The sequence below is a fragment of the Pocillopora verrucosa genome, chromosome 6 (genome assembly GCF_036669915.1).
Source record: "Pocillopora verrucosa isolate sample1 chromosome 6, ASM3666991v2, whole genome shotgun sequence".
NCBI lineage: Eukaryota > Metazoa > Cnidaria > Anthozoa > Scleractinia > Pocilloporidae > Pocillopora > Pocillopora verrucosa.
In genome coordinates this window covers 15716442-15730066 of record NC_089317.1, presented here as the reverse complement: position 1 = coordinate 15730066, position 13625 = coordinate 15716442, and the positions used below count along the sequence as shown (strand labels likewise).

Sequence of the window (13625 nt, the reverse complement as noted above, 5' to 3'; positions counted from 1 at the left end):
TGTTGTTCCTGATGTTTTGAGCAAATTTTCGAAGATAGGAAATCTTTTCTTCTTCAGATGAAGTGTGCGATGTCAGCATCAGTTGAAATTATATTCTTTTGAGCGTGACTGATAATTTTGGTTTAGGAAAATGAGCCAAAATTGAAAGAAACGACGGTAAACTACTTCGAGTTTAGACATCACCAGTCGATTGAAGAGTGTACACGTGATAACAGTGAATTAGTAAATCAAGACGCCAGAATCCAATAGGCTCCTCTTATATCTTCTCTTGAAGTTGCCAGCTATGACTGCTTGCCTTACAGTTTTTCCCTAACGTTTCAACCTCCTCTGTTTTGCGTAAAAATAAAAAAGTCTTTTTCAACTATTGTTTGAACCTGTAATATTTAAAAACTTTTCCTCTTTTGGCTATTATTATTTTATGATTGTCCTCTGGCTGAGAATACACGGCGTCTTTTAGAGATTTTTTCTGTTATTTGATCCGGTAAACTCTGCTGTAACCACTTATAATGCAGGTGTCTTTAAGCCAACGGCCCATGATCTTAGCAATTCTAGCATGTCTCGTCTTTCAGAGATTTTTTCTGTTATTTGATCCGGTAAACTCTGCTGTAACCACTTATAATGTAGGTGTCTTTAAGCCAACGGCCCATGATCTAAGCAATTCTAGCATGTCTAACATGTTTCTTGCGCTGCAAAAGTTCATTTTAAAAGCTAGAACTAAAATGTCGTAATTAAAACTTGATGACGAAGAGAGAGTAAGGATTCGATCATGAATACGTTTGTGGAAAACTTGAGATAAATCTAGATTTCATTCTTACATCACAGAAATCAATTCCAAACATCAATCAAGTTTTCTCTTTAGCTTTCAAGTGGAGTTGATGCTGTTATTGGCTATATTAAATGGGTTGAAAAGTTTTAGGTGGTATTTTCTCATGTTTGCAAATAGTTGAATTTACTGTAAGTTTAAATTTTATTGATATGTAAAAAAGTTTTCATTTGACTATCTACTGGCAAGTCGTTGTATTATATTTCAACTCAACCATTTTCCACAATTTGTAAACACTATTGCGAAATAATTAGCCAGGAAAATATACACAATGTTTGAAATGTCATGTCCATAGTAAGCGAACAGGATTGAGGAGGGTGTATGTGGGAATAGGCTCTCTTGACTGTATTTTTAATTTGCTAATTGCTCCTTGTCAACGTTTTGATGAGGTTGAGCGGTCAAGGCAAAGGAACTGAGGATTTTAGAAGACAGTGACTCTTTTCAAACCTGGAAACCCATCATCGTGCAAGCCATACTTGCGCCTGGTAACTCATTCTTATTCTGATAAACTAGTTTTGAGAATAATACAATATTATATTATAAAAATTTGATGCATAGGCTGTGCACAAAACTTTGTTTTGACTATACTTTTATAGCCAGTACCAATCCCTACGCATGATGAAATGTCAGTAGGATCAGTAGAAAAAATAAAGTACCAAACATCTGCAAGATTTCATGTAATTATTTTAATTACATGAACTGATTAATTGATACTAGGAGATCCAAGAATATTCAAAAGAATGTAAAATTTATTTGAAAAATTAGAATAGGCCAAATAAACAAGATTCTTAGAAAAAAAATGAGTATAATGAAAAGAGCCAAGCAACCTTTTTACCAGTTTTATATGTTTAAAACACACACGCATGCAGATTTATTATAAATCTGTAGTTCAAGCCTGCCATGATTTCAAAATAATGATGCACACCTCAAAAAGAGAAGAAATAAATTTCAAGTTTATGTTTATTCAGTTTAGGTTTGTTAGGTAAAGTTGAATCAAACATCCATTGAACGACAGGTTTAAGAAATTTTCCCAACTAATTTATTAGGTTAGCTTACCAGGAACAATCAACTTCATGTACGAATAAGACTAGGTATGTACTGATGATTCACAAAAAAACTCTGTGGTAAGAGGGTAGGCTTCCCTTTTTTCATTCAAATTAATATTGAGGTTATCATCTTTCCACAAGCTCAGTGGAAAGTGAGAGTGAGAGAGACTGATAGTGACTATGTTATTTGAGTAAAATATCCAGAGAAGGATAAAAGGCAAGATATGGTCTGCACACCTTTCTTATTTTAATTTTATAAACTATTTAGCTAAGTCATTTATATTCTTGCTTTGTGCATTATGCAGATGCCAATAATTTAGCGTTCTGCAGGTCAAAGTATAAACATGAATTAAAATAGCAGAGCCCACTTTAATTTCAGTCCTAATTAAAGGGGGATCCTTGCTTTTCCAGTTTCCCACTCTTTTAAACTCACATATCTTGTGACCAATTCCTTATATCAATGTTTAGTTTGGGTATGAGTATTGGTAAGAAACACCATGCATTAATGAAAGCTTGCACAAGAGTAATTAATGCAATTCAAATAATAATATTACGTGTTGCAGTGTGGCAACTTACACAGCAAAATTATATAATCACACAAATCCAAACAAAGAAAGTAAGGTGATTGACTCACCTGCTTCATCTTTTGAGAGCTTGAGGTACAAAGAAATAGGTATGGTAAACAGTTACAATTAATACAAAGTTGAAAGATAAAAGCTAAGAGATTTACATAAAAATCATCAAATCCTACGCATCCTCAAACATTCATACTTGCAGGAAATAATTAATTTTTGTGACTAGTTGGTACTGTATTTACAATAGTTCTACTGAAACAAATACATTTTTTATCTCATAGCTTATGACTGTACAGGTCATGTGGAAGGTTCCTGCTTGGGGACTGACTTTTCAATTACCTCAGCAAACTGTAATCATCAGAATTGAAAGCCAAGGTGTATTTACCAAGTGCTCAAGTTTCCAAGTAGTCACCTAATTGTTACAGTCGAGTCAATACGAATTTATCGTTCATAATCACTTATGAAATTCCGAGATTTTACCTCAATGAATTCAACAGAAAATGTCTAAGAGGGTTATAGAAACGGACTCTCAAAAACGGCTCTCGAATTAAAAAACTGTAAACAACAATTATTTACGCTAACCATGCGCTTAGCAGCGTGCTTGTGAGCTCAAATATTGGCAAGACCTCGTTTAATTACACGATCACAGCTCAGACGCTTCTTGCAAAATGTGATGACTATCGATTTCAGAGATTGATTCTTCAGTTTCCAGCATTAGGAAAAAATGTCGTATCGCAAGCATATTCATCATAACCCGAGCAGTGAGTTCACTTCGAGATGTTGAGAGAAGAGAAAGTAGCTTCATGTTTGGTGAGACAATTGAATCCATTTCCGGAAGTTCGAACGAATCGAGTAGAAAGCATGAAAACATAGCGCTGAAAAGTACCATGATTAAACAATGAAATTGACTCATTTCGCAATAGAACTGACTCCATTCAACTCGTGAGTTTGTTTGCACCACACATGAGCGGTCCGTAATTTAATTCTCAGATGTTCGACGAGTTCTCACATGACAATATTGTCAAATTATATTATATTACATTGCCAAATTACCGCGTCAGACTTAATTTAACATGGACATCGCTGACTCAATCTGATTTTATTTCAATTTTAGGAAAGGCCACTACTTCGTTCTTGGGCTAAAACAACACCTCTTCGACAAAGCGCGATTTTTTTTAATCAAAAGAATAAACCCTGCGATAGTTGACTGAAGCGAGAAAGAGGTAGAAACTTGCACTCGCCGTTCCCTATCATTTGAAAGCTTTATAGGCAAAACAAAATTCGTGGGATAACTTCTTTTCCATTAACACCACGACTGTATGAAACATTCCAAACAACAGGAAAAGAAATACCTTAAAGAATACGAACACTTTGAAATGTTATTCGAGCGATGAACCGGCGCGAGGGTTTTAAGGCGATAAAGGCCAAAGTCATTGTTTTACCGAAACCTGATTTTAATTTTAAACTGCTAGTATCTAGTATAAGCTAGTATCAAACGACGATTTGTAAAAAAGGTTTGAACTTTTCTGCACCTTAGCGTTAGAGGAAACCCAGATAAGACACGACTTACCTCCTCTTCTTTATCGGATCCTTTCTAGGTCGCTTCTCTTTGTTGATGACCTCTTAGTCTGTTTTCAGGAGCGTTTTTGTATTTCCTCCTGGCGTTACTCTTCGCAAGATATTCGCCTTTTTACTCATGTCTTTTCTTGTTCTCTTTCACGTTCCTTTCGCCGTATTCTGCCTATTTTGTGTCCTCTCTAATTTTCTTACGCGTTTTTCTGCGCACTTTATCGTCATCTGCCGGTGTCTCCTGGCGCACACTAATGGGGTATCCAAGTTACGCCGCAATTACGCCTGCGCATTACCTTCTCCCTCGCCCTTCCATTACGTAATGGCTACGATAGTGCCCATGGTAAAGTTGGCTGCGCATGCTAAAAGTAGCACCTTGTACGGTCAGTCGTACGGTCGTACGTCAAAATTTTTTTTCAGCTTGATCTTGAGTTTTTTCGGGTTGATGTTTTCTATTTCGCATAATTATGGGGCTACGCTTCGCGCGTTGCAAGCTCCGCTAATATATTAAAGAAGGCTCCTTGATTGGTTACCTATCTGGACTTCACCCTCTATGTGTGACATATGTGATAAAGTGCAGGTTGTTTACAAGGAATTAACACGCAATTGGGTTAAGTCCAAAGTAGCTAAAACCGAATTGGTTCCATTTGAATTTTTTTTTCAATGGGGTTGGACGATGCGGTTAGAGTAGGTGAATACAGGTTGTTCACAAGGAAATAACACGTGATGAAGTGAAGTCTAATGTGGGATCTGGGAGAGACTGGGACGGATCTAACTCGTAAATTCCAGAACTTGGTTGATGGAAAATGTGAATTTTAGCATCATTTTATACGATCCCAGGGAAAGATGCCTATTCACAAAGTTCTTCTAGTTTGTTATCATCGCTAAAATATGTTAAAAATTAATGGTGCATTCTCATAGGTGCGCAGCGGTTTGGAGAGCAAAAGGAAGGGAGTAATTAGAAACACTCGATCAGGTCTAAACCTTTTTTCCTTACTCTGGCCACTTCCGGCATACTTTACGGCAGAAACAGACTATAAATGATTCATTCATTTGTTAAATATTTTCTTCAGAAAGTATTTTTTATATTACATCAAGTAATATAAAAACTGCTCTTTGAATACCGCAGCAAGACAAATCAGAGATAAAGAAAAAAAAGACAACAGGCCATTTGAATTACAAACTGAACATGCCGCCTTGATCTTAACTGTACTAGAACTAAACAAAGTCATAGATAATAGAGGGAGCGAAAAGCAACAACCGTGGGATACGTGAGAGACTAGCTAGAATTAAAGACGCCTCTTTCATCTATTTCAATTATGATCGTATTTTAAGGATTGACGTAGTTGCCACTCATAATTACTTAATGGTAGCTTGGGAGGCAATTCGAAAAATATGTAAAAGGTACTTAAATAGTTATCTTACTAGTAATTATTCAAAACTTAAATGTCTACGGTCACCTCAAAAATGCGAGTTTCAATACAAGTCTTCACCCACGCAACACCCCTGGAATTACAGTGGCAAGTGAAAAAACTGACTCGCTTATCAAACCGTAACCAATTACCACGCTATTTAACTGTCAATCCACGATGGTACATGACGTCTATGATATTTCACATGGGATAGATTGACTTTTTTTGCCAGTGAAAAAAAGCTTAACGAACTTAGTACATTAAGTAAGTGCGATTTTTGTGTGAGTTTGTCAATTCTAACTGAGACCATGACTAACAATATTTTTGTCGCCGATCTGCATAAATCAGAAATTCCACGACCGGGCGGCCTGACTTAATAGTCAAAGTATCTAGTTGAACCCCATCATATGTCAGTAAGCATATAATCGCATATCAAGACGATTTTTCACGGAATGGAGTCGGTTTTGATACGGAAAATGTTTTCACGCACGTCCTAGAAATAAGAGTACAAAACCTGAGGCAGATTTGGTGATGACGCATAAAAGCTGCAAAATAACCAAAAATATTACAAACGAAAGACAAACGGCAAAGAGGATAGAATGAGACAAAGAGAGATTACCTATGAGGAAGCAAGCATACATCCCAAATCTCTGACAATCTAACTATCAATGTCCAAATATTTTGAAGCTACTGTCAAAGAAAAAGCATACATATAATTTTTGGTTCCGGTTTATGACTTTGAATAGTCTCGTTCTTCAAAATGTCGCCTTAGAATAACGGCAAGTGGTTTCACCGCTATAAGCTGAAACCAAAAATTAAAGAGATGTGTCATAATTATCCGGGATCAAGAGAATGCTTTTTCCAGTGCGTTTTTTCATATTTTTTCATACTCAAAGTGTCGACCCTGGGCCGAATAACTCGGCGTGAAATTTGAAATAGACGGCAATGGCTTCAATGACAATTATAGTCTGCTTCGGTGGAGTGGTAAGTAATTAGTCGTTGTCAACAACAACTAATTGCTTACCGGATGGCAGAGGATAAATTTTATTTCAGTATAGAGCGGAAGGAATAAAACTCTACGAAATATGACACATTCAGAACTCAGTCACGTTCGCGATATTTTGGCCCAAAATGAAAACAAAAGTCAAGATACAACAACTCAGTCAAAGTTCACGCATTTTCACGCTACTAGCTCGCTTAACTATGTATATTTTCAATCCATTCCTTGTCTTTTCCTTTTTTGTGTTTTTTCTCCTGAACCAACCTTAAAAAACTTCCTCTGCGACTTCATCGAGCCCAAAATTAAGTTTTTCGAATTATTCCGTGTCTTTTATGACATTCACGATCTTTTGCGCTGTTGTCATTCTAGCTTATCGAGAAACCTGCGACGTAATCAACATTAAAAATCCCAAACATTCGTTTTGAAGAACCAAAAGTATCTTTTAGAGTTCGGTACTTCTATCTAATTTGGCCCTACTTCTATTTCAACTCATTGTATATCCATTGCGCTTCAGTAATTTTCGTTCTTCGTCGGAAGAAGCGTTGGCCGTGAGCTATGTAAGACCTGGCTTCAACAAATAATTCATCTCGTTACACATGAATTGACGACCCGTTTGCATTCAATGAGCGTCCAGTTTAAGTGCTGTTAGAGAATTATCGTACATTACTCATCGGCTGGTTATGGCATTTTTAAACCATTCGGATTTCTTCGGGAAGTTGAAACCTTCTTTAAACTTCTGCAGCTATGTGATTGTCTGATTTTAAAAAAAGGCATTTGAAAAACCAAGGTCCTCTATGGACTGATTTTGTGTTGCCACACCGGAAAATACCGAGGCTGATCAATATAGCCCTTGACGCCCTATCGACCTCACTCGCTTTGTGTTAGATAATTACGACTGCTACAGCGTGCGAGACACAAGTGTGTAATTGTTTTATGTCATCTCATTCATGACCTCTAACGTAACAGACTTCGAGAGGTGTCCAATTTCATCGGCGTCAATGTTGAGTACAAATTTACGTTTTCTGGCGTCTAAAATTTTCTTTTGAACCTCGGTGGAACTTAAATGAAAATCAAAAAACGCCACTAGGCGCGGGTCTTTGACTGGATGTTTGGTATTAATAAACAACAAAGGACTGCCTTTTCAATTTCTGCTCCCGTGTCCCGCCCTTTTATAGATCCCGCTTCCCGCTCCTCCCGGGCTCCCGCTCCCCTGTCCTCGTTTGTTTCGCTTATTTGTGGAATGAAGAAATAAATTATCATAAGTTTAGCTGACACTCACTCCAAGGCACTACATCTGGTTTGTACTTGATGTTTTATTTGTATGTATATATTCTTACTTAAATTCAATCCTCCAAAAAATACATTGAACGAAACACTCAGGGAATTCACAAACTTAGTCAAGCGGGCCATTGTCTTAAATAATTAACAACTGTCAGAAAACAAAAAGAATTTTAAAGCTTTTTAATCTTTTCTCTATTCATGTAACATCGCCTGTCTTTTACATTTGTGGAATAAACATATAAGTTCTTATCAGTACAGTTATGATTAACTCCGAGATACATCGCTTGATTAGTGCTTGAGATGTATTTATATGTAAAGGTATTTGTCAATATATCTTTCTCCTCTTTAAACAAGAACTCATTGCTGGTTGATGCGTTGCACGCTGACTGATCCTACAAAACAACAAATTTATCAGTTAAGTAATGAGCAAGTAAACAAACTAACAAGCAAACAAGGTTTTCCCTCATATCAAAGTGCATGGCTTTGTTATTGACAAACAAGAGCTTATGTTTGTGAAATGTTCCGTCAAATTGCTTTTCCAGTTTCATTTATTTGCAGTTGTTTCTGATCTTGAGCCACAACCTTTCTGTCATCAGCACCATCATTATCTTCATCATATAGCCGTGGTCGTTATCGTCATTTTCGTCCCAATTGTTTCAATATTATTTTATAATCATCATTTCCATTATTTGATTTGCTTTTGAGTAGTCAAGCAAAGAAATAATAAAGAAGCAGGGACTTGCACATTTGTAGTGAATCTCAACGATCAACTAAGTTGGTTTTCCTTTCTATTTTATGTTAGCGCACTAAACTCACCTCAAAAACTACGTTCGTCTCATTGATGACTTTCAACGAGTATGTGATGAGTCCGACTCTTTTTTGAATGCACTTCTTACCATTCCACTTCACGATGTCAAATCCTGCAAGAAAATAGACGAATTTATTGGAGAATGAAACGATCGATTATCTGATAACTATTATCATCGTTGGACCAGCCATTCGCTGAGGAGGACAATTTTGCTTCTTTTTTTTTAAGGTACTGCTTTGCAGTCGCAAAAGCGATTGCTGAGAATGTTTCCTTAATGAGTTTTTTGACAATAATTTGGCAGTATTACAATTGAAATCTGAAAGATCTCAAACTTACTGCTAAATCCAAACGATCTAGTCTGAAAGGACTGGATGTTAAGGAGACAAAACTTTAAACCTATACCCACACTCTTTCCACATCGATTACTTTTCGGGCGTCGAAAAACAAAACTCCCTGAACAATGGGATATCAAGAATCAACGGCGAATATATATATCTTTTAACTAGTCTATATGAACAGTTCTTATAATTCTTTGATTCTCACTTGTGTTTTGGTCCAAGTCGGTTCTGCCATTGCAGTAAACCTTACACTGCTTCTTTCCGTTTACAATTTGACACATGTCTGTATAAATCTTTATCAGATTTCCTCCACTACACGTTTTCGCTCTCCTATAATACGAAGCAATGGTCCTCTCCAGTCGAGTTTTTCTTGATTGTGCTTTCTCGCATAACAGCACAATTGTAAGTGCAATCTAGAAAGAAATTAAAGACTGTTGGTTAGGGAGCAGATATGTATCTTCAGTGAAAACAAATAATTCATTGTGTATTGGGGAGCACGTTTTTTCGACTGCATGACTTTGACGATTGACTTTAATGATCACCTATTGTTTAGCTTGAGACAGGATTCAGAGACATTTCTTTCATTTAGCTAATTAAGACTATCATTAAGCTTGATCTATTTTTTCATTATGGGGGTTGTTTCCCACCCTGGTGTCGCCCTTTCTGATTACGATGTTTTTTTCACACTATAGCATTAATAATGTAACTGACTGAGGACTGAGTAGGACTGAGCAGAGTCCAATTCAGTCTGTAATCATACACGTGACTATAAATCGGAAACCTGCGAGGTGGAGTGTGATTTTTCAAGCAAGAGTATGATTACAGACCTAATTAGACGACACAAAGTCCTATTAGCAATCAACTATGACCCTTACAAATTCCGTAGGAAAACTTCAGAAAATATTAGCAATCAACTATGACCATTAAAAATTCCGTAGGAAAACTTCAGAAAATATTAGCAATCAACTATGACCTTTACTAATTCCGTAGGAAAACTTCAGAAAATATTAGCAATCAACTATGACCTATACAAATTCCGTAGGAAAACTTCAGAAAATATCTACAATAGAGAAATTGTCTAAAATAAAAAATCTTCCATTTTGGAAATTCCAAGTTTTGTTGGTTAAGTGATTGTTTCGATGGGTATTGAAATCAATTCTGTGATTGGTGGGTGGACTTTCAGCCAACTGTCCGATTACACCTTCCGATTAAAACTCCACAGCATATGTAGGGGAAAAATGCAGCTTAAGCACCGATCACATTTGAGGAAATTGCAATGGTTATGATTAATGGGAAACTGATCCTTTCTTTTTTTTTCTCCTCTTTTCAGTCACTAGAGATCGGTTACGCTTCGCAAAGCGCATATTTGTTTTCATTCTTGACGTCTACTGCATTCATTGTTGTTGTTCTAAACAACCTGTCTCATTGACCTTTTTCCTGTTAGTATGTGGGAGTTTATTAGGAATTTATAACAGCTAGGTGTTTTAATTTTGACCACATTCGTCTAAAATTACTGAATAGTTCTTCAGTAGGCCATTGGGAAATATTTATTATTGTGATAGATATTTTCCCATCTATGTTATCTTCATTCTGAAGATGAAACAATTACGATATGTTGGAATAACCTTCCGCTCAGAGTCAGTTTACTGATTGTAAATGGCGATACAAAGATTATGCATTAACGTATTGAGGTAACATGACCGCGTTATCAACTTAATGAAATCTCTTATTTGTGCTGAGTATCGTTTTTAATTCATGATTATCTTTGAAAGGAATATGAGGTAAAAATGTAGTCAAACAAATCTTTAAAGACTTGCTTGCGCAATATTAAATCATTGTGTGAGTTTACAAACCGTATCAACCAAACACCACATAGACGAAGTTTCTAGAGAACGTGCGGTCCCTGTTGCCAATTTTGTTAAATAGCAGAACTGAAGATTGATTCCAGAGCCAAAAAGCTTCAGTATCCGTCTGCTACAATTATTTTCTGTCAAATCGATCATTAGACAATAGAATACAGATGTTGCACATTTCCGTGAAAATGGAAAAATACTTAGCAAGCCAAACCTCTTAAGCGTGAAACTAAGAAACAATGCATGGTATTGCAAACAATCAGGAAACGTGTCAGTTTACCAGTTTCAAATCATGATCAGTCAAAATCTTGTTAGGAAGCTAAAAACAAGATGTATTTCTTTAGAGGTAAAAACGAAAACGAAAAGATTTCAGATTAAGCGAACATCACGACATGACACGAAACTTATAGCTGACTAATGAGTAGTTGATCATAAACAATAAATGAAGCATTCATTTATAGAGAACGTGCGGTTCCTGATCGCAATTTTATGGAGTAAAAGAATTAAAAGTTGGGCCAAAAGCCAAAAAACTGTAATACCCGATTGACACAAACCATTCTATTCGCCAATCGAATAAGTTCCGTCAGATGATTTTTGGGGGGGATTACGTGGTTTTCAGAGCGATCAGAGAGGGATCCGTCGTCTCTAACAGAGTGTATAGGAGGACTTCAGAAAGTTGATCGCAAATGAAGGGAAAGAGGAGGTTCATAAGAAAACTAGAGAGCTTTAGGGGAATCAGGTCTATTTTATTGTGACACATCATACCCTTTAGCCCCTGAGAGTAACTAGCATCAAATGTCTCCTCAGAATGTTGCTGGTGAGTCAAACATTAAGGTCATAGAAATAAAGGCAATGATCAATATCTGAAGGTGCTCGGTTTACTGTTACTGTTTTACTGTTTTTTTCCAATTTCATGCTTTTTGCCTCCAAAAAAAGAACTTTACTTAATTAACTCATTAAATGTCATAATTTATCACTAATGACAAAAAAATTCTTCAACATGCGTAGGAGCCAATTTTCGCACCGTGAAGGATCACGAAAAAAAAAACTGAGATCATTAGTGATCAGAAGTCTGCATTAGCTGGCCGTAGCCGATTTCGTTCCCCATTTGTAGTCTAAGATGTTAACATGGAACGAAAGTCGCGTTTCTTGCGTGCCAAAATTGCATTAGTTGAGTGTTTCTTGTATTTATAGATTTGCAACTTGATACATTCAACCGCAACAGTGAAGGCTACATATTTGATTAACATTTTCTTTATAAGAGATCATTAGACAACAGGAGGCAGGTGTGGTAGGTTTCCATGATGATGGAAAATACTTAGCAAGCCAAATCTCTTAAGCATGAAACTAAGAAGCAATGCATAGCATTGCAAACAGTCAGGACACGTGTCAGTTACCGACTTTAAATCATGATCAGAAATGGTCAAAATTTTTCTAGAAAGCGCAGAACAAGACGTATCTCTTTAGAGGTAAAAACGATAAAGGAAAGATTTCGGATTAGGCAAATATCATCGAATGACAATAAACCTTCTGCTTGCTAATGCGTAGTTAATCATAAGCAGCAAATGAAGCGTTTATTTGGATTCATGTATAGGATTTAGATGTATTATTGATATCAAAAGGTGACTCTTACGGTTTTCTTAAAAAATTTTACGTAAAAATAAACAAATTGGTATGCTTTTTCATATGAATAAAAGCGGCTTTGTATCTGTGGCATTGCATTTCGAAACAAGCACGTTACTTCGAGAAAACACGATCATACCAACTGTCAAGTGGTAATATCTTGATCTTAATATTCTTTTTGATCTTTAAAGTGAAAGCGGTATCAGCTAGGCCTGGTGGAGCACAACGTAACTTGGAAAACATTGAAAACTGACTTGGTTTTGAGGGCCGTAGTTCGAGAATGAAATTCAAAGCACTTTTGAATATTTGTAACGGGCCGTTTAATAAAACCAAATTGTTTTAAACACGTGAGTAAATCCGAAAGGCATCGGAAAGATAAAGTTAACGCATCCACCTGATCAAATTTCATTTTTAAAATGACGAAAGGTTTAATTATCTTTAGAACGTGTTTACGATTCGCTAAAACCAGATCAAATAAAAAAGTGTTAAACTAGATTACCTTAAGTTTTCTGGTTTTTTCACGACCTCGTAGCAATTACACTCGATGATTTGTCATTTTTAAATACGAACATAAAATGAAGAGAGTACTTTTTTAAAAATTTCCCTAAGTAAACTTCTGTTAACTTTTGAAACTAAGGGATAAGGTTTTTTTTTTCCTTTTGGTACGGAGATGCTCCCTGAACTACAAAAAGGAATTTACCTTACATTTCAGACGCTACTTACTAGAAATGTATGTTTCACGTCCATTATATCCACTCTATGGAATCTGGGAGAGATGTTACTCGTAAATTCCAAAACTTGGCAATGGAAATGTTACGTGCAGCATCATTTTATACGATTCCAGGGAAAGATGCCTGGTTCACGAAGTTCCTCTAGTTTGTTGTCATTACTAAAATATGTTAAAAATTAATGGCTTTTTCCTCAAAGGTGTGCAGAATTTTGAAAAGAAAAAAGGAAGGGAGTAATTGGAAACACTTGATCAGCTCTCATGCTGCCCAAACCCTTTTCTACCTGTGGCCACTTCCGGTATACCTTACAGCAGATACAGACTATAACTGATTAATTCATTTGTTTAATATTTTCATAATATTACTTACATTACGTAATACAAAAAATACCGCCACAAAACAAAAATATTAAGAAACACATACTCACAAAGAATGGCTAATAACATTTTGAATAACAAAACTGACTGCCTTATTAAATTAACTGAGCATATTTTTGAAGTTAATAGTACTAGTTAAACAAAGTCATAGCTAATAGAGATAGCGAAAAACAACAACCATGGGATTCGTGA

The 13625-nt window shown here is 36.1% G+C and overlaps 1 protein-coding gene across 1 annotated transcript; it reads right to left on the bottom strand.

Moving 5' to 3' along the window:
• Window positions 1–7783: 7783 nt before the first annotated feature.
• LOC136282001 (uncharacterized) lies at window positions 7784–13111 on the bottom strand. Its single transcript, XM_066169071.1, has 4 exons — window positions 13052–13111; window positions 9058–9265; window positions 8523–8626; window positions 7784–8098 (listed from the first exon to the last, which is right to left on the bottom strand). Exons 1-4 carry the CDS (start codon window positions 13073–13075, stop codon window positions 7877–7879), a joined length of 558 nt encoding a protein of 185 aa, XP_066025168.1. The 5' UTR covers window positions 13076–13111; the 3' UTR covers window positions 7784–7876.
• Window positions 13112–13625: the final 514 nt, after the last annotated feature.

Excerpts from the sequence above, each read along its gene's own strand:
- LOC136282001 (XM_066169071.1), bottom strand. The coding sequence starts at position 13,075 with ATGGACGTGAAACATACATTTCTA. Across the intron at positions 9,266-13,051 it reads ACGTGAAACATACATTTCTA|ATTGCACTTACAATTGTGCT; the intron begins GTAAGTAGCGTC and ends ATTTCTTTCTAG. Across the intron at positions 8,099-8,522 it reads AGACGAACGTAGTTTTTGAG|GATCAGTCAGCGTGCAACGC; the intron begins GTGAGTTTAGTG and ends GTTGTTTTGTAG.